Below are 21,189 nucleotides of genomic sequence, written 5' to 3'. Positions count from 1 at the left end.
ATAGCAACAAATGCATCCTGCATATTTACAAAACAGTTGACATAGAAACAATACAAGGTTATATTTTGGGAAAATAAATGAAACATTGTAATAATAAATAAAAGTTGTACACCAAAACCAAGCTCTGTGAAGAACCTTACTAACAGGGGGAAACACTAAAATAGAGCGGATATAGTCATTGTCAGGAAACCTATCGATACATTGCTATCGACGATTAATATGCTATTGCACCTACAATATTATTAAACGAGTGTTGAATAACGACGACGGTCCAATAAACCAAGCTCTTTGATTTGCTGCTGGACTTAAAAAGCTAATAGTGTCGAGTTACTTAGCTGGTTCTGTTGAGGGCTTCCCAAGTTTAAAGTAATAGCAGGTCCATGTCCACCAACAGTGAAGGTCAACAAATCTCCGATGGCGCAGAAATTTCAGAAACAGAGACAACCGCTCATGCGACAGATGATATAGTTTCGGCCGCACCAAATAGGATCCCAGATCCGGTGGTTGGTAGTTCCCCAAACGATAAGGAGGGTGACGTGGATGAAGATCAGCTGTTGGAACGTATGCGCGGCGATGCTGTTGGTGACACAATGTACAGTCGGAAATTTATACTGCAAACACTGGTGAAGCTCAGCCAGCTGGAAGGTTCTTTAGGTCAGGAACTGGAAGACGATTTATGTAAAGTGTGGGACATGTCTGTGTCGACAGAGGTTGTCTCGCTGCTGCTTGAAAACGATGCCATCGAATTGTTCATGTACGTCATTGAAGGTAGTGAGGATGTGCGCCTCTACGAGATACTAGTCGGTTTGTTGGGCAATATGTGTATGCAGGTTGAGTGTGTGGTGCATTTGACGGCCCATCCCGACTGGATTGAGACGCTTCTGAAACTAAACACTTGCATGGACAGGTGCATGTTAATACAATTGATGCACTTATATCATCTAATAATGTCACATGTGAAGACAGGCAAGGAACAGCTAGGAATCGACTGGTACAATTGCCTAGCCGCCTTCGATAGTTCTGCTAAAAACTTTGGGTTCATACTGCAACAGTCAGTGAGTGTTGAGCTGCTTAGAGATGCTCTAAAGGCCGTCAATGCAGTCCTAGCCACATGTGCGTTAGTAGAGGAGGAAAACATAGACTCCGGCGCCAAATTGAAGCCATTTGCAGAAGTGTTTCTCGTTCAGGAACTGTGTGATGGCGTTAATAATGCCTTTCTTCGATTGATGCAAGGCGATCCGGCAAAGCAAGCGGAGGAAAATGTTAATGGCAGGAGTATTAAGGAAATCGACGATGATACGGATCACGACGCCGACGTGGGCTATGAGTCGACACGTGATACGATAGTAATAGAAACGTATCTAAACATAACCACAATTTTAGTACAACTTCCTGAAGTTTTGGCTGTGGATTCGTACGTTTTAAAGGTAATGAGCTGCCTGACATGCATATTAAAATTTTTGCAACAGCCAATGCAATTAACTCCGTTGGGAGAACGTCAGGAATATCTGGAAGATCTCACACATATTTGCAATGTAAGCTTTGTATACTTGCCAATTACTTTTTAAATATAATGAATTTCCATTGCAGTGTCTTCAGTATTTTTATGATAAGGACACATTTCTCAATTTACTTAATGTCTGGTTGCAAATGAAACTACACATTGAAAAGTACAGTGAATCAGTTGAGAACGATTTTGAAGCAGTTGAGGATGACCCGGTTGATCATTATGTGGACAGTGCTTCAAAGCTTCTTCGATTGTTGGCCAACATGCTACTCAAGATTAAAGAAGGCGAAAATATTGAAGTTAACGAACAAAAGGCGCAATTGTTTCTTGGGGCACTGAATTCTGAACAAGATGCCGTTTTTAAAAATGCGTATACACGTATGAAAAGCTTGTTTGACAAAACGACTGAATCACCGAAATGATATTGCTAATGATTATAATTATAAAAAGTATTTATCCGTAATATATTTATTAGTCGGTTACTTTAATTTTTTGACGCAAAATATCCGCCCAGGATTGCTTGCCGATGCGTACTCCTTTATCGCCAGTACTGTTAATCAGCAAATGAGCATGCTCTGTGTTCACGTTATTTAGTAGAAATGTAGATTTATCTTCACTCAATGCATGCGCTACGTGGTCCAAGCTATCGTCCAGGTTCACAACGCATGCATTTACCTCTACTTTGGTGTTCTGTTCAATACTTTCGGATATATTGATAACGGCCTCATTGTCCAAGTCCTGAGCGACGATTTGGCTCCTGCCGACCACTTCGGAGAGCTGTAAGTTCATGCTACCACCTTTTGCAATTATTTTGAGATTGCCATGCACTCCAGCTAAATGTAAACAAAATGTAAGATTTAAATTTTGATATGCTAGGGTGTGTAAACTCACTCATTTTGAGCTCCCCTGCACGGTGCACGTGAACTTCACTGCACTTGTGAACGTTCTTTAATTCAAGCCGCCCCGTTTCAGTTTGAAAATTCGAATTTTCTACATAACAGCAATCCGTGTTAATACCACCATCCTTGGTGGAACAGTTTAAGCTATCGCCTTGTGCCTTATTCAGCACGATATTCTGCAGATTTAATAAAGCACACAAATATATCATATTAATAAGTAATTATTAAAATCTTACACCATTGTTGGTTTTAATTTCTGTGCTCTTGCCCAGCAGCGTTCCATTACAAATCACATTTCCATTTTCGCTGAACAGTACTACTTTTGTAGCTTTAACGTTGTTTGTGTTAATATTGCCAAATGATTTTATTTCCAAAGCTTCGCTCTGAATCCCCTCCACACGTACATTGGCACCGCTTTTAATATACAGTTCTGCACGTATTGGTACTTTTAGGGCACAGTGGAATCGGGACAAATTTCCCGGCAGTTTTTTAACTACTACATTTACAACTTTGTCGTTGTCGGTAATGTCAACCTCTAGAGTAGCGGTACAGTTCTTCACTTCGTCCCCAAAAAGCTGTGCTATAAATACATCGCCGCTGGTGTATTGGTGCACGTCTGCTGGTTGAACCTGAAGAAAGATCTCCGAATCCACATTAATGCGAGCAAAGGGATTTACATAACGCAGCATTTCCTGGTGCACCATACGTTTGTTGCTAGCCATGACGGGTAATTTAGATTTCTTTGCGTAGTGCCGCAAATAGCGCTGCACATGTGGTAACCAGCAAACGCGCTGTAAAATAAACATGCTCAAGAATGCAGCGAATTATTTTGTTTACTTTTTAACGACAACAGTGACAGTCAGCTGTTGGCAGTGCATGTGCTGTTTTTCAGCACCAAATAACGAGCAAATCTATAAACGTTGTTATACACTGAACTTTTAAGCGTTATAAGCACTGCTGCTCACTCAGTCCAGTTGGAGTTTTCATTCGATCCCAGTTAGTACTTCGACGGGTGTCTTTTTTGTGGTGCGCAGTAGAAAATCGAGTAATTAGCTGAATTTAACATTCATAAATAGAAGAAAAATGTCTGGCAAAGATAGATTACCGATTTTCCCCTCGCGTGGTGCTCAAATGTTGATGAAATCGCGTTTAGCGGGCGCACAGAAAGGCCATGGTTTACTGAAGAAGAAGGCTGATGCCTTACAAATGCGTTTTCGCATGATTCTGGGCAAAATCATTGAGACCAAAACTTTGATGGGCGACGTTATGAAAGAGGCCGCTTTCTCGCTTGCTGAGGCCAAATTTACGTCAGGTGACATTAACCAGGTCGTACTGCAGAATGTCACCAAGGCGCAAATAAAGATACGCACCAAGAAGGACAACGTTGCTGGTGTAACTTTGCCCGTTTTCGAATCGTACCAGGACGGTGCCGATACCTACGAACTCGCTGGTCTTGCCCGTGGTGGTCAGCAATTGGCCAAATTGAAGAAAAACTATCAGAGTGCTGTAAAACTGCTGGTTGAACTGGCTTCACTGCAGACTTCGTTCGTCACTCTGGATGAAGTGATCAAGATCACCAACCGTCGTGTAAACGCAATCGAGCACGTAATTATTCCGCGCATCGATCGGACCCTGGCATACATCATCTCCGAGCTGGACGAGTTAGAGCGCGAGGAGTTCTATCGTTTGAAGAAAATTCAGGACAAGAAGCGAGAAGCCCGTGCCAAGGCAGATGCCAAGAAAGCGGAGCTGTTGCAGCGGGGTATCGATGTACGCGACCAAACCAACATACTCGACGAGGGCGACGACGATGTGCTCTTCTAAAGTATTAACCGATATATGTATGTGAATATTCCAGCAATATTATTGTTAAACTATTGTTTTGTTTCCATTTAACCCGCTAAAAACAACCAATTTTTGGTATTGATTGTAAGAAAAAGTATGTAGAATAATTCCAATAAGAAAATGTGTATGTATTCCATTTTGTAGTGTACAATGCCCATAACTGGGTTTGATTGCAAGCGCGCAAAGTATGCATTAAAGTTTTGTTGTTCCATAAGCGTGTAATTTTATTGTATCTTCTCTGAAATGTACTTAAAAATAAAGGAATCGCCATGAAAAAGTGTCATCTGACTTTATACAAAAGCAAAAACAATGCAAGTGCAAAAGTATTGCAGTCACATGACAGAAACATATGGTCGACGAGGTTAAGTGTTGGTAAACGCTAGGTAGCTGCTTTGTCAGCAACTTGCCGAGACTCGCACGCTGTAGTTTATCCATTAAATAAAGAATTTAATTATTATGACGAGTACGGAATTTCAAGCAGTGGTCTTGGCAGCGGGTCGCGGCTCCCGTTTGCCCGAAGTGTTAGGTGATGCGCCTAAGTGTTTGTTACCCATTGGGCCACATCCTTTGCTGTGGTACCCGCTCACCATGTTGCAACGACACAATTTTTCAGGTAATTGAATGGCAGAGCTGCTTTTGAACGCTGCTAATTCCAATTATTTGTTATAGAGGCCATTGTCGTTGTGCTGGAGCACCAAAAGGTTGAAATTCAACAGGCGCTTGAGCGCACACCCATCAAAATAAAAGTCGACTATGCCACAATACCTTACGACAGTGATTTTGGCACAGCCGACAGCTTGCGTTATATATACGATAGGTATACTGATTATATGCATACCCATGGACTTCATTGTACTCCAAAGTTTGTTCTTATATAGAATTAAGTCCGATTTTCTGGTGGTGAGCTGTGACATAGTCAGCAATGTCAGTTTGTATCCACTTATTAATAAGTTTCGGGAGCACGATGCTGCACTTGCGCTGCTTCTTTTTAAAAGTGGCTTTGAGTCTGACGTAGTGCTTCCCGGTCCAAAAAATAAGCACAAACCGGAACGCGATATAATTGGTATACATCCGGATACACAACGGCTGGCTTTCCTTTTGGCGGCTAGCGACTGTGAGGACACTCTGAACATTCAGCGGCACTTACTTAAGGACAGGGGTCAGTTAAATGTATATGGTCGGCTCTTGGATGCTCACATATATGTGCTGAAGAAATGGGTTATTAACTATCTGCATACGGTTTGTAAATTTTCAGGAGCCCTCCACTTGTATTACATTAATTTCGATTGCAGAAGGAAAACATTTCAACCTTTAAGGGCGAGTTTTTACCACATTTGATTAAAAAACAGCATGTGAAGCGTTCGGCCAAATTGCAGCAGGATACCACATCAGAGTTGGGTGTCAATACCAAGCCCGGTGACAATATTTTACATGTGAGCAGTTTTAGTTCTATACATACATATATGCATGAGGTATATCTGACCATTTTCATTTTAGTATGTGCCAACGACTGCCTTGAATCAAAAAATCACGCAAACCTCGCTATTTAACGACTCTCTCTCGCATGTACCTTACCATGGTGACGCAGTGCGTTGCTATGCCATACAAGCACCTAGGGAGGCAATAGGTGTGCGCGTGAACAGCACCCTGAGTTTCTGCGCCCTAAATCGAAAATTGGCCAGCATCTGGAATGACCTGTGTGGTGAATCTTATCCACTGATTGCGCTAGGAGCCACTGTTAAGTCGACCCAAACAAAGGAAATAATTGTGGCCGACAACGCCAAATTGTCGGAAAAGACATCCTTGAATTATAGTGTTTTCGGTCCTAATTGTGTTGTTAATCCGAAGAACATTGTGAGTAATTCGATTCTTATGTCCAATTCCATTGTGGAGGAAGGCTGCAACATCGACAACTGCATAGTTGGACACAAAGCCCATGTCAAGAGCGGGTCGGTGCTCAAGAACTGCCTCATTGGCCCCAATTATGTAGTCGAGGAAGACAGTAAAAATCAGTCTGTGCATCTGTCCAATGCGGATGAGTACATGGAGATTGACATTCAGTGAATTTAACTTAAATCTTGTTTCTTTATTAAGGAAAACATTAGAAGGAGGATTCTTCTAGCAAGATATTAAATATTAATACACAGAATTAAAATAGGTACACAAAACTCGCGCTAAATTTGGGACTACATGTGTAAAATTCTGCAATGACAGAAATGAAGATACAAAGCAAACAGAGCGCAACTTAAAGCTACGAAAATTTACCCGCTACATGTCGTACGGGAGAAAAATATACAAGAAGAACGACAAGACTGGTTGTGTTTTGCGGTTTCATGTACATATAAAATACATATGTACATGCGTATGTAAATTCGATTACTTCCTTCTCTCGTACAGGTACTCATCCTCATAATAGCGCGGCGTTGATGTGGCAATGAAAACTTGTGGGCGTCTTTGCTGCAATGATATGTTTATCTCCTCTGGAGTACGGTAAACTTGTTGTTGATGCTGCTGCAGGTGCTGCAACGCCGGCGCGGCCGTGAAGAAACGGTAGGGCGTAGGCGTAACTGTGGGTGCCAATGTCTGAAGGCGCTGCTGGTGCAATTGTGGCTGCAACTGATGCAGTTGCGGTTGTAGAGTCGTGGTGGGTAATGGCTTGCGATAAGCCAGGGTTGTCGGCTGCGGCACATGCTGATGCTGCAAAATAGTCGGCTGATGACGTATCTGTGTGGCAGGCTGCTGTTGTGGCTGCTGCTGTTGCTGGTATTGGACACGAACCTGAGGTGCGTGTTGTATTTGGAGTTGTGGCTGTGGCTGGTGCTGTTGTTGCTGAGGCTGGGGCTGGGGTTGATGGTAGGCTACTTGTCGGTGGTGCTGTGGCTGCTGTTGTTGTTGCTGATGCTGTACGCGCGGACGAGGTGCTGGTTGCGGCAGCTCTTCCTCCTCATCATCGTATCGCTCATGTTCATAATAGTTCTCGGGATAATATCGCTCCGAATAGCGCAACGTTACATTTGGCTTGCTCTGATGCTCCTGCAGATTGATTGGCTTGTACAGATAGTCGTTAACGATATGATATTTTGAGGACTGCTTGCAGATATTATCATGTGATGGTGGCATGCAGATTAAGTGTATCTGATGGAATGTGAAGCCTTCGGGACAGATCCAAGAATGACGCTGATTGTCCTGACAATAGTGGAAAACCTCGCAGCTAAGCGACTCATCGGCATAGTAGCTACAAGGACGAAATATTTATTCAATGATAATGTTTTTAAAACCTTTTTAGGTACATACCCAGAGTTTTTGTCATTGCAGCTAAACGTGGACTTGCTAAGCAGCGTAGATAAACGATCTGGCTCCTCCTCTACCTCTTCTTCCTCCTCGCTCTCCTCGCTCAGTGGTTTCTTTTGATTGGCCTTGAGGTAATTGTTCTGCTGCTTGGCATTGCGATTGATGTAGACTTGCCGTGGGGCTTCTTCCTGATCTTCTTCACTGTATTCGTACAGCGGACGCTGCTGTTGTCTGTAGGCCAAGTGCGTCTGCGCTTGCGTCTCGAAATCATCTGCTTCCTCCTCATCAGCGGCGGCGCTCACATCGAGAGAGCGAGCAGAAAACCCACTAGGTTTGGCTGTTGTGGCGGGCGCCTGGGTGCTGAGAGTAGCGGCTCCATGTGCGCAGGCGCATAGGCTGGCCGCAAGGACTAGTAGAATAAGACGTTTTCTGAAAGGAATGAATATTAGAATGATGTGTAATCGAATGAAATCACAAGATATGGGAAAATGTGGCTTGAAATCGCTTAAAATTCAAGACAATACAAGTAGACCGAAAAAATACACACTGGCAATTTGTTAGCAAACTTTTGCAGGCTACCGGTGAAGAAGCCCCCAAATAATAGCAAGCTAGAAGCGGTAAGCGGGGCCGAAGCCCAGCGACAAGTTATGCAAGAGTCTCACGGACCAGCCAGAAACTTGTTATAAGGTAACAAGCAGGCGCATATGCGCGTCGAGTTGCTGGCTCACCGCTGGTCTCTGTAGAAGTCAAATAGCTAAAATGAAGATGCTACTCTTTGCGTTTATTGTTGCGCAGCGGGTTCAATTTAAAAGCCAATGCTTACACACAGAAAAATGGTTGAATATTTATGCCCTACATTAATATGAGGGTGAAAATTTCAATTACTCAATCTTATTATCAGATTTTCAAATAAAAAATTTTTCCATAGTAAAACTATTTATTTTTAAAACATACTTGTAGTAAAAATTAATTTAGAATATTAATTCTTGCGCAGCGGGTTCAATTTAAAAGCCAATGCTTACACACAGAAAAATGGTTGAATATTTATGCTCCACATTAATATGTATGAGGGCGAAAATTTCAATAGCTCAATCGTCAAATTAGATTTGTAAATTAAAATTTTCTCTTTAGTATAACTATTTATTTTTCAAACATATTTGTAGTAAACAATTATTTAGAATATTAATTCTTGCGCAGCCGTTTCCATTTAAAAGCTAATGCTTACGCACAGAAAAATGGTTGAATATTTATGCCCTACATTAATATGAGGGTGAAAATTTCAATTACTCAATCTTATTATCAGATTTTCAAATAAAAAATTTTTCCATAGTAAAACTATTTATTTTTAAAACATACTTGTAGTAAAAATTAATTTAGAATATTAATTCTTGCGCAGCGGGTTCAATTTAAAAGCCAATGCTTACACACAGAAAAATGGTTGAATATTTATGCTCCACATTAATATGAGTGCGAAAATTTCAATTACTCAATCTTATTATCATATTTTCAAATACAAAATTTTTCCATAGTATAACTATTTATTTTTAAAACATACTTGTGGTAAAAATTAATTAAGAATATTTAAAGCCAATGCTTATATACAGAAAAATGGTTGAATATTTATGCCCTACATTAATATGAGGGTGAAAATTTCAATTACTCAATCGTATTATCAGATTTTCAAATAAAAAATTTTTCCATAGTAAAACTATTTATTTTTAAAACATACTTGTAGTAAAAATTAATTTAGAATATTAATTCTTCGGCAGCGGGTTCAATTTAAAAGCCAATGCTTACACACAAGAAATGGTTGAATATTTATACTCCACATTGATATGTATGAGGGCGAAAATTTCAATAGCTCAATCGTCAAATTAGATTTGTAAATTAAAATTTTCTTTTTAGTATAACTATTTATTTTTCAAACATATTTGTAGTAAACAATTATTTAGAATATTAATTCTTGCGCAGCGGTTTCCATTTAAAAGCTAGTGCTTACGCACAGAAAAATGATTGAATATTTATGCCCTACATTAATGTGAGGGCGAAAATTGCAAAAGCTCAATTGTAGGATCATATTTGTAAATAAAAAGTTTCTCTATGGTATAACTATTTATTTTCAAAACATACTTGAATCTTGAAATATTTGTAACCTATCATTCTAAGATCAAACGGTGAATTCATCATACGAATACGAAAGAGTCTATATATGCAACCTAGCTTAGGACATTAGATTAATATATATGTACATACATTTATAATTATAGGACTTATCGTATGCTCCGTCTAGAAGAGGAGACTATTAGACTTCAAACGTACGAGTGCATATGTATATAGGTTACATTGTCATTGCAGACTAAGATTTACTCTGTTTGGAAACTGTGACGAACTATGATCAAAGCAATTGACCAACACAATTATCACAAATGAAAGGTGTCTACACAACACATTTTTACATTTACTTTTGACACTTTTTTATGTATGCAATATTTTGTTTTCTTCTCTGTTAACTTATTGCGGGGACGCTGCACTTGTAAAAACTGTCGCATTTCAAACGAATAATCTTCTTTACCTAGTTTGAAAGCAACGAAGGAGGTCACCTGCACAAAAGTCCGCGTTACTTTTTGAATTACACGCTTAGTTGTTGGCCAGTGGCCAATAGGAAAGCGTTAAAAGCCTGACTGCAAGCGGCGCTACACTCGTATTAACCAATGTTACGTGCCACTTGAAGCTCGCATTGCATGCGATTGAGGTCATTACGTCGCCAGCAATAAGAAACGGTGGGCAACAGTAAAGCAAATCCAAAGCGAAAACATGCACACAAATAAATAAATAAATAACTTTTACTTTCATGCCAATCTCACGTCTCGTTAAGTGTAACAAGTGTGCCTGGCAGCTGCCCACCCGATAATGCCTGCTGCGTTATAAGTATAGTGAAATAGCGTCGGGCGACTCTGGGCAGACACAGGCACTCGGCCTGATGGCTCCATCGACATAATTGAGCGCTAATTAATCGATTGAGGATCATGCCCCCTCCAAGCAGACAAAGCGACATGCATTCGATTGTCTATTGTCTTTGACCTGATCAGATTTAAGCAATACTAACAATCCGGTGGTATTTCTAGTAGCCAATTTGTCAGCATGTCTGCGGTTAATTTTATGTTGGCTGTACATCCATCTCCTGGTCACCTTTGAACTTTTAGCTGCAAGCAGCGGCAGTTGCTGCAACTTCTTACTTCTGCACTTCTACTGTACTTTTGAGTTAATAATCTTTTAATATTTTCGAGTTCCAAAACTATTAAGCCGAACCATTATCAAAATAATTATATTTTTCCACCGATTCGGACTACCTCGTATCAATTTTAATTTTGAAATAAATTAAAAATTAGCTTTAAATCTGATTCTTTGGTTTCGTTCATGAAACTTATTAAGTTTACGATTTTAAAGATAATTTGAAATCAATTTGTGGTAAGTGCATGTATATTTAATATTTTTTAACACACATTTACATTTCCTTCTTTTTATATTGATACTACAAAAATTTCAATAATTATGATTTGTAATCAAATCCAGAATTTTTGAATGTGGTTTTTCTCCTCCTTATCAACTTTCAACTGAAATAATCGAAAATTGCGATTTTTCTACTTGAGCACATCACAGGCTAAGCAATTAATTCAAAGCAGATAGTCAAATATAAATAACAAGTAAAATTTTAACAAAATAAACCCCGACTTCAGGTCTAATGCAATGAATGCTTTTTTGTCATTTAAAGAACTTAACTTATTATACGAGGATGATTTTCAAGTAACAGCATCCTGTTTTGGAATAGAATTTTCAGCTACTATATTTGGACTAAATGAGGTATGTCTAAAGTAGTTTTCTTATGGATACCATTGCCAGAACTGGACTAAATTGAAACATTCGGGAAACACTAGCTTTCGAATAGCAAAAGAATAATCAAAATCATGTCATATTTCAATATGTTGGGTGTGATAAAAAATATAGCAACAAAATTTAAAAAAAAATAATTTTGAAAATCTTATCTTTTGGCAAGATAATACATCTTTGATTCCCTCAGACTTTTATGAATAAGTTCAAGTGCAAGGAATGGAAATCCAGGAATATTATTGAAGCATTTGATGAATAAAAAAGAAAGCATATATAAAGAAGAATAGAATGCTAGAGTCGGGTCAAAAAATGCTTAATTTACTTTTGGTTTTAAATTAAATGGATTTGATAAAGCAAGATAGAATGCTCATTCAGGCAAGGCTGACAATATAATTCTAAAAAATATTAATTTTATTAAATGAAACTATTAATTATAAATTTAAATGCCAGGTTAATAAAGGTTTGGAAATGTGGACTTTATTCGTTAGAAGGAAAGTTGTTGAAATACACGTTTGTGTTGCGTTTGTGTGCAACATTTATTAATTTTATTAAATGAAACTATTAATTATAAATTTAAATGCCAGGTTAATAAAGGTTTGGAAATGTGGACTTTATTCGTTAGAAGGAAAGTAGTTGAAATACACGTTTGTATTGCGTTTGTGTGCAACATTTAGTGTCTCTAGCTCTTACAATCCCTGAGATCTAACTGTTGAAGAGACAGACAGACAGAAGTGGCTAAATCAATTAGGCTGCTAATGTAGATTTAGAATATATACTTATAGTACAGTATCAGAAGTATCACACATTAACATCACACATTTACAGTACAGAATTGAGCCAAAGCGGCAAAAATAACAGCAACAGTTGCTGGCTGAGTCGAGATTAATGGCTAAGTTCCTTCACAATTACTCTATGCCGACAAAACCCGACATGAGGACATTTAAGCACTAATGGGTTAAATTTTTCAAATTAAAAACAAATCGTAAAACTACGGGAGTTATGAAAAAAAGCGAGAGAGAGGGACGTGTATCAAGGAATAGCATAGTCTTGATTAGCTTTGAGCTTAGTGGAATACGAATACCAAGTTTGGTTATTCCAACTCTTGAGCTTCTTAAGATTAACGAAAGATCGTTCACATATACCTGAAAATGAACAGGGCTCTATCGACTCGTCGTGTCATACTGATCAAGAATATATATACTTTGTACAAAATGAAATGAAAAAAAATGCCCCCAATTATTAGTTTAAGACACAAGCCATGAAAGAAATTCATACATCGATTGAACAAGTTATATAAATTCGTTTGAAAAATTCGGCCTAGGTGTGCGATAAAAATTGGGTTGCGCCAGAGCGAACGTTTCCTAGTGCTCCACATAATCATGCGTTGCATGCCACAAAGTGGCCGAATGTCTGCCAGCCTGTTTGTCTGTCCCTCAGTCCAACTGTCTGCCATATACAGAGAATTTGTTGGCAACTTGTTGCCTTTGTATGAGTAGTCCAGTCGGAGCTATGTGGCTTGACTTTATCGCATGAAATTACGTCACATGCAGACGATGCGTTGATGGCTTTGCTTTCCTCTATCAAAAGTGCAACGGCTACGATGGTGGCAACTGCAACTGCAACTGCCACTACAACGGCAACTTTAAAAGTGGCTTCGTTATATTTCTTGTGGCAGTTGATTTTCTGCAGATTTTTCTTGAGTGCCTGTAAGCAACTGTCTATATTTGCGATGATTTCCTTAAATGTTGGGTGTGCGTCATGTATTGATGGCGTTATGTCAGCATGTGGATTATGTTCGCAACTTGTAACTTGTCTAATGAACCTACCAGCACCGATAATTATTTGGAACATTTTGTTACGTACGATCAAATGTAGCGAAAATCGGCCGAGTGTTAGTGATAGTATATATAAAAAAAACTATAACGTGTTTAAAAAGGTAACATTAGTTTTTTGCAAAAATCAAAAAAGGCTTAGCTAGATATCATATCCAAACTTCAGAGGCCTATAATGAAATACTCTAAGAAATTAAAAATAAATTTTGGCAATAAAAGAGTAAAAGAATAAAAGTAAAATAGTAAAGATTGTTTTTCTGTTGAAATATATAGCCTACGTGTTAATATTTTAAAAAGTAAATTTTGAAAAATTGCTAATCTATCAAGAAATGGTTTTTATTGTAGACTTTTTGATTTTTGGATAGGTTGAATTATGTTTCAGGGATGGGTAAAGGCAAATTTATCCATGAAAATATTTGTTGGTACCAGTTAGAAGGTTGAAGGTACGAAATACTATCTTAATATTCGCATCTATTTTACTTTTTAACTGCTCGTAATGAGTATGTTGGCAGAAAGAATTAAAGCTAATTTTAATGTATTTCGGGTTGTTTTATCCACCAGTACTGAGGTTGTCAATGTCCATCATTAGTTTATTTACTTAATTCAACAAAAAACTTCGCATGAGCTTATTTGCTAGTCTTTTGTTTTCACTTAGCCACATGCGAGCTGTGCTACATAGTTATAAATAACTTAAATGTTATTGTTTATTTTACAGTAACATTTAATTAAAGTCACGCTAGTAGCTAACTGCCTCTTTAAGCAATTAAAGTCATTAAAAAGTAACGTAAAAAGCCCAAATATAAAAAATACATTCCACTCTTATACAAATTAAAGTTTGGTAATGTGCGTGCATTTCTTCAGTTCGTAGTTTTAAATGCTGCGTGTTTATTATGATTTTGTTTTTCACTTAACGTTTGGCTGACTTTATGCAAGTAAATAAGGTGCCACAAAATAGCGTGGCAGTGATTTTAACAAATTGTGTTCATACTCAAATTTCATTTTCCTTTTATAGTTGCATTGGCATCCTCAATTTTCACAAGTTTGTTGGACAATTTAACACCAGCCAGCACGTTTGTTACACTTTATAACCCTCAACACCGCTCGCACAATTTTTTAACGACCTTGCGTGCTGCTCGAATCTGTGGCTCTGCAATAATGGGTGTGCAATAGCCAGTCGTGTGTGGTGTGTGTGTGTGTCTGTGTGTGTAAGACACGCACCCAAATCAATAATTGATGACAGCCAATGAAAGTCTTTAGCTTAGCCATAGCTACATTATAAAAATAAAAAAATATAAAACTCGACTACAAAGGAAAAGTCAAAATGCGACGTGCCACTCGCCAAATAATTGAGTGTCTCTACAACAAATAGTTTATGCGAGCAATTTATTAATTGCATTTTACACACCCAATGGCCAAATCGTAATTACAATTGCTTCGAATTGTCATGTGGGTATGTCGATATTGGAGATGGGAGAGCCATCTAAGCTTTATGTTATATTCACGCGCAAGCATATATATTTTTTAATGTCACATTTATAATAATGTACAGTTGTCAGGAATCTTGAAATGTTGTACTTATTATTATTTCTTTATGGATTAGTTTTGCTTGAAATTCGAATGAAAACCACAGTACACTAAAGTATATATTTTTTAAAAATTTTATATGTTATCAATACAAGACATGGATTTATTTATTTGATAAAACCAAGAAGAAGAATAAAAATAAATATATGTAAAAAAAATGTAAACTAATTCTTGTTTATCTAATTTAAGCACAGAGTTTGCTACTTACAAGTAAAATAACTTTTTTTAATTAGATCGAAAAAATACATAACATATAGGATTTTATTTGAGGATGTTCGTGTAATAAATATTTTATTTAATTAATTTTAGGTATCTCTTTAATTATTATTAGTTATCTATGGTTTCGCTAAATAAAAAACAGTTTATCCAAGGATTCAAGTTTGTGGATGATTAGAAATGTGTGTGTGCTGTATTTTCTTCCAAAAATAAGACAACAATCACATAAAGCTCGATTCTCTACAATATTCTTATGCTGTATTGTAATCTAGCAAGGTCAGTTGATCAAGGGCATATGCATAGCATAATTCATAAGTCACGCTCACGATAACGACTCACGTCCAACTCTTGTGTCTATGGCCAGATCCAATGCGTTAGCTTTGGCCAATTGCAAAAAGAAAAAACGAAAAAATGCCTCGCCTGACTTGGGTAATTGAGCATTTTTGTGCGTATGGATTTCATGGCACAACTGCATGAAATTTCAAACGCCTGTGCGCCGACGCATGTTTTCGTTGCTACGTTGTAGTTTTTGCTAAAATATTGCGTATACGCCCGTCTGTCTGCGTGTGCAGCCATAAGCGCACAGTTGGTCCAATTTATCTGTATGAAGTCCGCAGTTTGTTTTCTGTCTTATATAATGCGCCGCGGTAATTTATATGTCTTTTAGAAAGGACAAATTGTCATATTTCCCGCTGACGCAACTTATTTTTGCTTTATACCTTTTATTCAGCATACGAGTATCTAGCGCATATCGCTTGATCAGAAGTATTAGTATTTATGCATGAGTAATGATCATTTGATTTGGAGTTCGATTGCAAATCTGTTAAGGCGAGGCACAATGGCCAGCGAATATTAAATTAATTGCTGTTATTATGAAAGGCAATGCTCGGTCTCTGGTCGGCATTAGTCACCGTTTGTATTGAAATGGAACTACTCGAAATGGGAACTAACAATGCTAATTGACACATCCTTAGTGGGATTTAAAGACTCATGTAAATGTGTTCATCAAATTATTACACATTGCCTACGTAATTCGTACGTACTTCAATATATATCTATGCTCAATGACGTTTAGCTGGCAGACAATGAGATTAGGTAATAAGCCAAGGCAGCGTAAAACAACGGTTGAAAAATCAAAAGAAATCAACGACCACAACAGCCCACAACAGGCAGTGACAGCGGCGGCTGCAGCAGTGGCAGTGGCAGCTGTAAGCTCTAAGCTATTGTATGTCACAGTATCTACTGCGGGAATGAATTGTTAGCAGTGGCATAAGCAACTCCAACAACAACAACAACCGACAACAGAAAACTAAACTCCCACGCAAATGAAAACCCATACACATAGGCTCAAAAAGAAGCAGAGAAAAAGATAGAAAAAGTCAAATACAGTTAGCACGCTAACTGCTTCGGAAGGGTGGTGGAAGAAGGAAGAAGGGAAGGGACGCAGTCAGATTATAAAGTTTTGAAATTTGAAAGAATATTTTGTGGTTGCCATGCGCCGAGAGCGACACAAATCAAGCCGTACACTCAAAAACACCTCCAACGCCTGCCTTAGTCAGAAAAACAAAAACAAAGAGCCCGCGTTCAATGCAAACAATACCAGCTACAAAATGCTAATTATCAGTTACGGTTGCACGAATTTGTGGCCACTGCAGGGCATGAATCATAGGAACTTTAACTTACTGCATTGTATATGCTTGGATCTGTCAAATCGGGCGTATCCAAATTTATTGCCAGCGCTCACGGAGTATTATCCTAGAGCTGAATCACACACTTCCAACTTCAACTGCACTTAAGTACTTGTCTTTTGGTATTTATTCAGGTATGCGTCGCATATATACTATTATGTGTATCCAAAAATGTCACCGAGCACTTCAATGTTTTGTTTGTTGTTCGTTGCTTACAACTTTGCCTCTTTGTTACGTTGTATGCCACAATCGGACACCGCTTCTATATGTTTAACGTTCGCGCGCAGCTCAAACAACACAATGAATGACTTTCTTTAGGTTGATTATGTTTTATACCAACGGCTCGCAATGTTGAGGCCGTCAGTGGTCTAGCAAGACGTGAGCTCAAGAAGAGAGATATGGAGAGCGAGCCAAAGCATGTGGCAAGTTCGTTTCTCTTCTTTTTCCAGCCTCTACGCTCTTAAGCTGCTTTTCTGTTAGTTGGCAAACGAATTGTTACTCTCATAGTTATGAGCGAATTTTTCGCGTGATTTTGAGTGATTTTTGTGAATTACGAATGATTGAATACTTGTTTTTAAGGACACTCCTAATGGTCACTTTTAAATCAGACGTGCTCCCCATTTGTAGCCCTTCTCTCAGCTTGTCTTCTAGGCGTGGCGGTTTAATTGTTTTTCAAGTTCGTTGCCTCAGTCTTTCGTTTATCGCATGCAAGTTTTTTTTTTCATTTTTAATTAGTTACGCAGCAAGAACAGACATTTGACAGCGTCGAACTGATATTTGGACATATGTACTTATCTATACATAATACGTTTAATTTTATAGCTTCGCTCCGACACTTTCATGAAGCACTAGAATTGGGAATTACGAGTATGTAGTACTCGTATGTAGTTGCAAACAACTTGTTTTCTAATCCATCAGGGTTTTTATGTAATGCAAGTGCACGCTGCAATTCGATGCATACTTTTCATTAACTAATACACACATACACACACCTACCTGCATATATACGTGAGTGTGTGTGTGTGTGTGTTGATTTGAGTAGCAAGCGCAATGCATTTAGAAGTGGCTGTTAACATTTTAGCAGTTGATTTTCTCAGCCTTCGTTTGAAGCTAACTCTTCTTTTATTGCTACTTCTGCTGCTGCTTGTTGCTGTTGTTGTTGCAGTTGCATTTACATGTTGTTATTTTCAATATATTGTAATTTGCGCCGGTTTTCCAACGCCGACGATGCTCCCACAGAGCGCGCCAGCAAACAGTCGAAGGCAATCGCAAAACCTGCGCGGCAAGTAATGTCAGTAATGAAATGCTAAAAGCCGCCGCAACCGCATACACATACACACACACACACACACACACACACACACACACACACACACACACACACAGACAGACAGACAGACACACATGCACCGTAATACAGCATCACCTGTATTCGTACTATATAAAAATCAGGCAGATGTATGCTATATGCTTAAACACTTATGCATCGGCGCACATTTGTTGTGCTAATATAAATTAATTTACAATGACTGCTGCTGCAATAAACGCCCACAACAAAGGCGCCTGCCTGCGTCTGTTGAACTTTTGAGTTTCTATGCAGCCTTCACCGCCACCGCCACCGCCACCACTGCTTCGGCTGTCTGTGTGGCTGCATCTGTGAATGCACTTGTTTTGCATTTGCCGCGCCACAACAAGCTGCACAGACAACACGCTTTATCTCGCTGCTTGAATTTTGCGAGCATCATTGAAGCATTTCATTTGCCTGGCGTTCAATGTCTGGCCACAAATAGTTATTTTTCGTTATGCGGCATGGAGCCTGGACACTGACCGCACTTTAAATAAATAAGTATATATGTCTGTATATAAATAATTTGGAAAAGTATGGTTATAGCAATGCACGGCCAGGTCAAGAAGCGTAACGCAAAGAAAGTAAAACTGCTGTTATTGCTATTGCTAGTGCTTTTGTTGTTATTTTGACTGCATTTACCGACTGCCTTGTGTTTTGGTTTTCCATCAGCTTAAAGCTGCTTTTGAAAATGGTTTGAAGCCTGTCGGTTTGCATTTCTTCTGCACTCTCTCAGTGATATAACAAGTTCACATAATTTGTTGGCGCTTTTATTACTGTCGTTGTCGTTGCCGTTGTTGTTTTTGTATTTGTTGTTGCTGTTATTATTATTGTTGTTATTGTTACACTCAGTATACATAAATTAGAAATTGTTCGTCACTAAAAACATGCGCACGAGCGTTGAGGGTGCAACCCAATCCAAATTCACGGCACTCACTCGGCGAAAAAAATGCCAACAGCTATAGTGGCGTGCGATCCGACTTTTATAAACCCTATTACTTAATCACTAAAATATTCAGAAATTTGATATATTTGACTATTAATTGCTTTTATTAATTATATAAAGCTGAGCTTGCACCACAAAGAAAAATTCAGTTGTACAAAAAATTCGAAACAAAGCGATAAAAACAATTGAGTGGTTCAATATTCAATATTGGACATAATGTATCCTCAGGGAAGTTCGACATTTTCGTTTGCGATTTCAATACACTTACATATATTATACCATAATATGATTTTCTGATAAAGCTGTTTATCTTCTGAGCTATGACCATTTATAGTTATGACTATGAATGCGAAATTAGAAATTTTGAAAGTGTAGAACCTTAACTTCTTCTGTGTATAGAACAACAGTTTCTAGATGCAACGTTTTGTAAGTTACATATCACAGAACGATTTCGAATTAGCCGTAGTTGGTCTTCAGCTATAGGGTACAAAAAAAAGCAAACAAAAAAAATAATTACACGACTTCAAACTCGAATGAACAAAATGATTCGCAGCACAGAGGTCTGAGCACCCGCCCGATGACAGTAGCTGTCGACTGGGCTTAATTATAATGCATAATTATCTAATAATTTGTTGCTGCATAATGAGGCAGTGGTGCACTCCCTATTCAGCGGATTAGTCGGCAATTCGGAGCAATGCAAGTAACGAAAGAAAAGTACGAGCTTCACTAACAGTAGATAGTTGTGCTTGCAGCTGGTTTCAATCTGTTTGACCAAAAGTCCGCTTGTAAGTTTCTTGAATGCTTGAGGCCATTGTCATAATAACGGAAACATAACTAAAAGCAGCAACAACAAAATTATTACACGATCCACAAGCTAACTGGCCAATTATACATGCTAAGCACTTCGGACTTACCAGCTCACGTTTCGAGGAAGTTTATTGTCACAATCCGCACTCGCCAAATAACTGCTTTATGTTTGAAGACAGACGGTCAGGTTCAATGAAAAGTTATGGACATGTTGTTTGCTCATCCAAGACAACAACAACAGCAGTACATTCAGTTGCAATTGAGAATCGAATACGACATGAGCATTTTACCAACATTGCCGAGTTATACAAGAGACCGGCTGCTATTAACACCTTTGACCGTCGCAGCTCACAAATTGCATACATAACAATGGCAATAAAAGGCAAAAGCAAAGCTGTCGAAAAGAAATGGTCCGTTGTTGTTGTTGCGCTTATAGACTAATTAGCTTTAATGCTCTACATAGTCGCCTGTGCGTAAATTTGTTGTTATATCATTGGCGCCGCAATTCGGCCCCAGAGCTGGGCCTTTCCCCAAAATTCAATGTGATGGCGTTTCGCAAGAATCTTGTTTATGATTTGATGATTGTTAGCCACAAGTTTAATGTCGACAGCGCGAACAACAACAACAACAGCGTTTTTTAAATGACTGCATTTAATGGATAAAAAGCGAAAGTAAATTACGAATCTACGTTCTAATAAATACGCCCCGCACATTAGCTTTAAGTTCAAGGTTGCACTCAAGAGTGGCAAATCAAAATTAATTACAACAGGGTTCTGGGCGTTTTTAAAATCTGTTTTCATTATTGTTTTTGCTCTGCCAGCTCATTATGGCTTGGTTCATTTGATTGACTGGATTATTAGCATCGCTGCGTATGCGCAATCTGTACTCGTATTTGCTCTTTTAAATTAAGTAATTGTGTCCAATTTGTGCCATTGGCTGGGTGTGAATACCATTTTAATTTATGGTTTATTCACTGACATCATCGAAAGCGCACCTTCTAATGAGCATGCCCCACTAAATAATCGTACAAGAATTTCCATCATTCCCATGCTGGTGTATTGATAATAAACAAGTATGTAAGAGTAGATGTGGTCTAACAATGGCAGCGCTAAAAACTATTAGGCTATAAAGACATGCAAAACAAAGGCGGCAAGCGGAACTTGTCTCGTGCATGATTTGTAAGTTTTTAAGTCGTTTAGTGCTATCTAGATTGTATGTCATTTTAGATGCCTTTGTGCTTGCTGAGTTGAAAATTAGTTGCAATTTTCGGACCGCGGAAGTTTTTCCAAATGGCTTTGAACTTGATTCTGTGGGTGTGCCAAGCTTTTCTATTATCACACA

At 38.4% G+C, this 21,189-nt stretch overlaps 5 protein-coding genes across 5 annotated transcripts; 3 read left to right on the top strand and 2 right to left on the bottom strand.

Annotated features, from left to right (window-relative positions):
- Window positions 1–263: 263 nt before the first annotated feature.
- LOC115625611 lies at window positions 264–1,989 on the top strand. Its single transcript, XM_030520750.1, has 2 exons — window positions 264–1,535; window positions 1,591–1,989. The coding sequence occupies exons 1-2, from the start codon at window positions 381–383 to the stop codon at window positions 1,927–1,929; spliced, it is 1,494 nt and encodes a 497-aa protein (XP_030376610.1). The 5' UTR covers window positions 264–380; the 3' UTR covers window positions 1,930–1,989.
- On the bottom strand, window positions 1,927–3,234 carry LOC115625617. Its single transcript, XM_030520762.1, has 3 exons — window positions 2,643–3,234; window positions 2,399–2,582; window positions 1,927–2,340 (listed from the first exon to the last, which is right to left on the bottom strand). Exons 1-3 carry the CDS (start codon window positions 3,210–3,212, stop codon window positions 1,979–1,981), a joined length of 1,116 nt encoding a protein of 371 aa, XP_030376622.1. The 5' UTR covers window positions 3,213–3,234; the 3' UTR covers window positions 1,927–1,978.
- Window positions 3,235–3,407: 173 nt separating this feature from the next.
- LOC115626780 (V-type proton ATPase subunit D 1) lies at window positions 3,408–4,473 on the top strand. Its single transcript, XM_030522249.1, has one exon. The coding sequence runs from the start codon at window positions 3,490–3,492 to the stop codon at window positions 4,228–4,230; it is 741 nt and encodes a 246-aa protein (XP_030378109.1). The 5' UTR covers window positions 3,408–3,489; the 3' UTR covers window positions 4,231–4,473.
- A 186-nt stretch (window positions 4,474–4,659) lies between these two features.
- LOC115627790 (translation initiation factor eIF-2B subunit gamma) lies at window positions 4,660–6,316 on the top strand. Its single transcript, XM_030523614.1, has 5 exons — window positions 4,660–4,864; window positions 4,921–5,068; window positions 5,130–5,490; window positions 5,544–5,684; window positions 5,749–6,316. The coding sequence occupies exons 1-5, from the start codon at window positions 4,708–4,710 to the stop codon at window positions 6,313–6,315; spliced, it is 1,374 nt and encodes a 457-aa protein (XP_030379474.1). The 5' UTR covers window positions 4,660–4,707; the 3' UTR covers window position 6,316.
- A 273-nt stretch (window positions 6,317–6,589) lies between these two features.
- LOC115627797 (transcription factor SPT20 homolog) lies at window positions 6,590–16,893 on the bottom strand. Its single transcript, XM_030523628.1, has 3 exons — window positions 16,746–16,893; window positions 7,546–7,971; window positions 6,590–7,486 (listed from the first exon to the last, which is right to left on the bottom strand). Exons 1-3 carry the CDS (start codon window positions 16,748–16,750, stop codon window positions 6,628–6,630), a joined length of 1,290 nt encoding a protein of 429 aa, XP_030379488.1. The 5' UTR covers window positions 16,751–16,893; the 3' UTR covers window positions 6,590–6,627.
- Window positions 16,894–21,189: the final 4,296 nt, after the last annotated feature.

The sequence above is a fragment of the Scaptodrosophila lebanonensis genome, unplaced genomic scaffold (genome assembly GCF_003285725.1).
Source record: "Scaptodrosophila lebanonensis strain 11010-0011.00,11010-0021.00 unplaced genomic scaffold, SlebRS2 tig00000001-arrow-pilon, whole genome shotgun sequence".
Classification (NCBI taxonomy): domain Eukaryota; kingdom Metazoa; phylum Arthropoda; class Insecta; order Diptera; family Drosophilidae; genus Scaptodrosophila; species Scaptodrosophila lebanonensis.
This window is presented reverse-complemented; position numbering and strand designations above follow the sequence as displayed.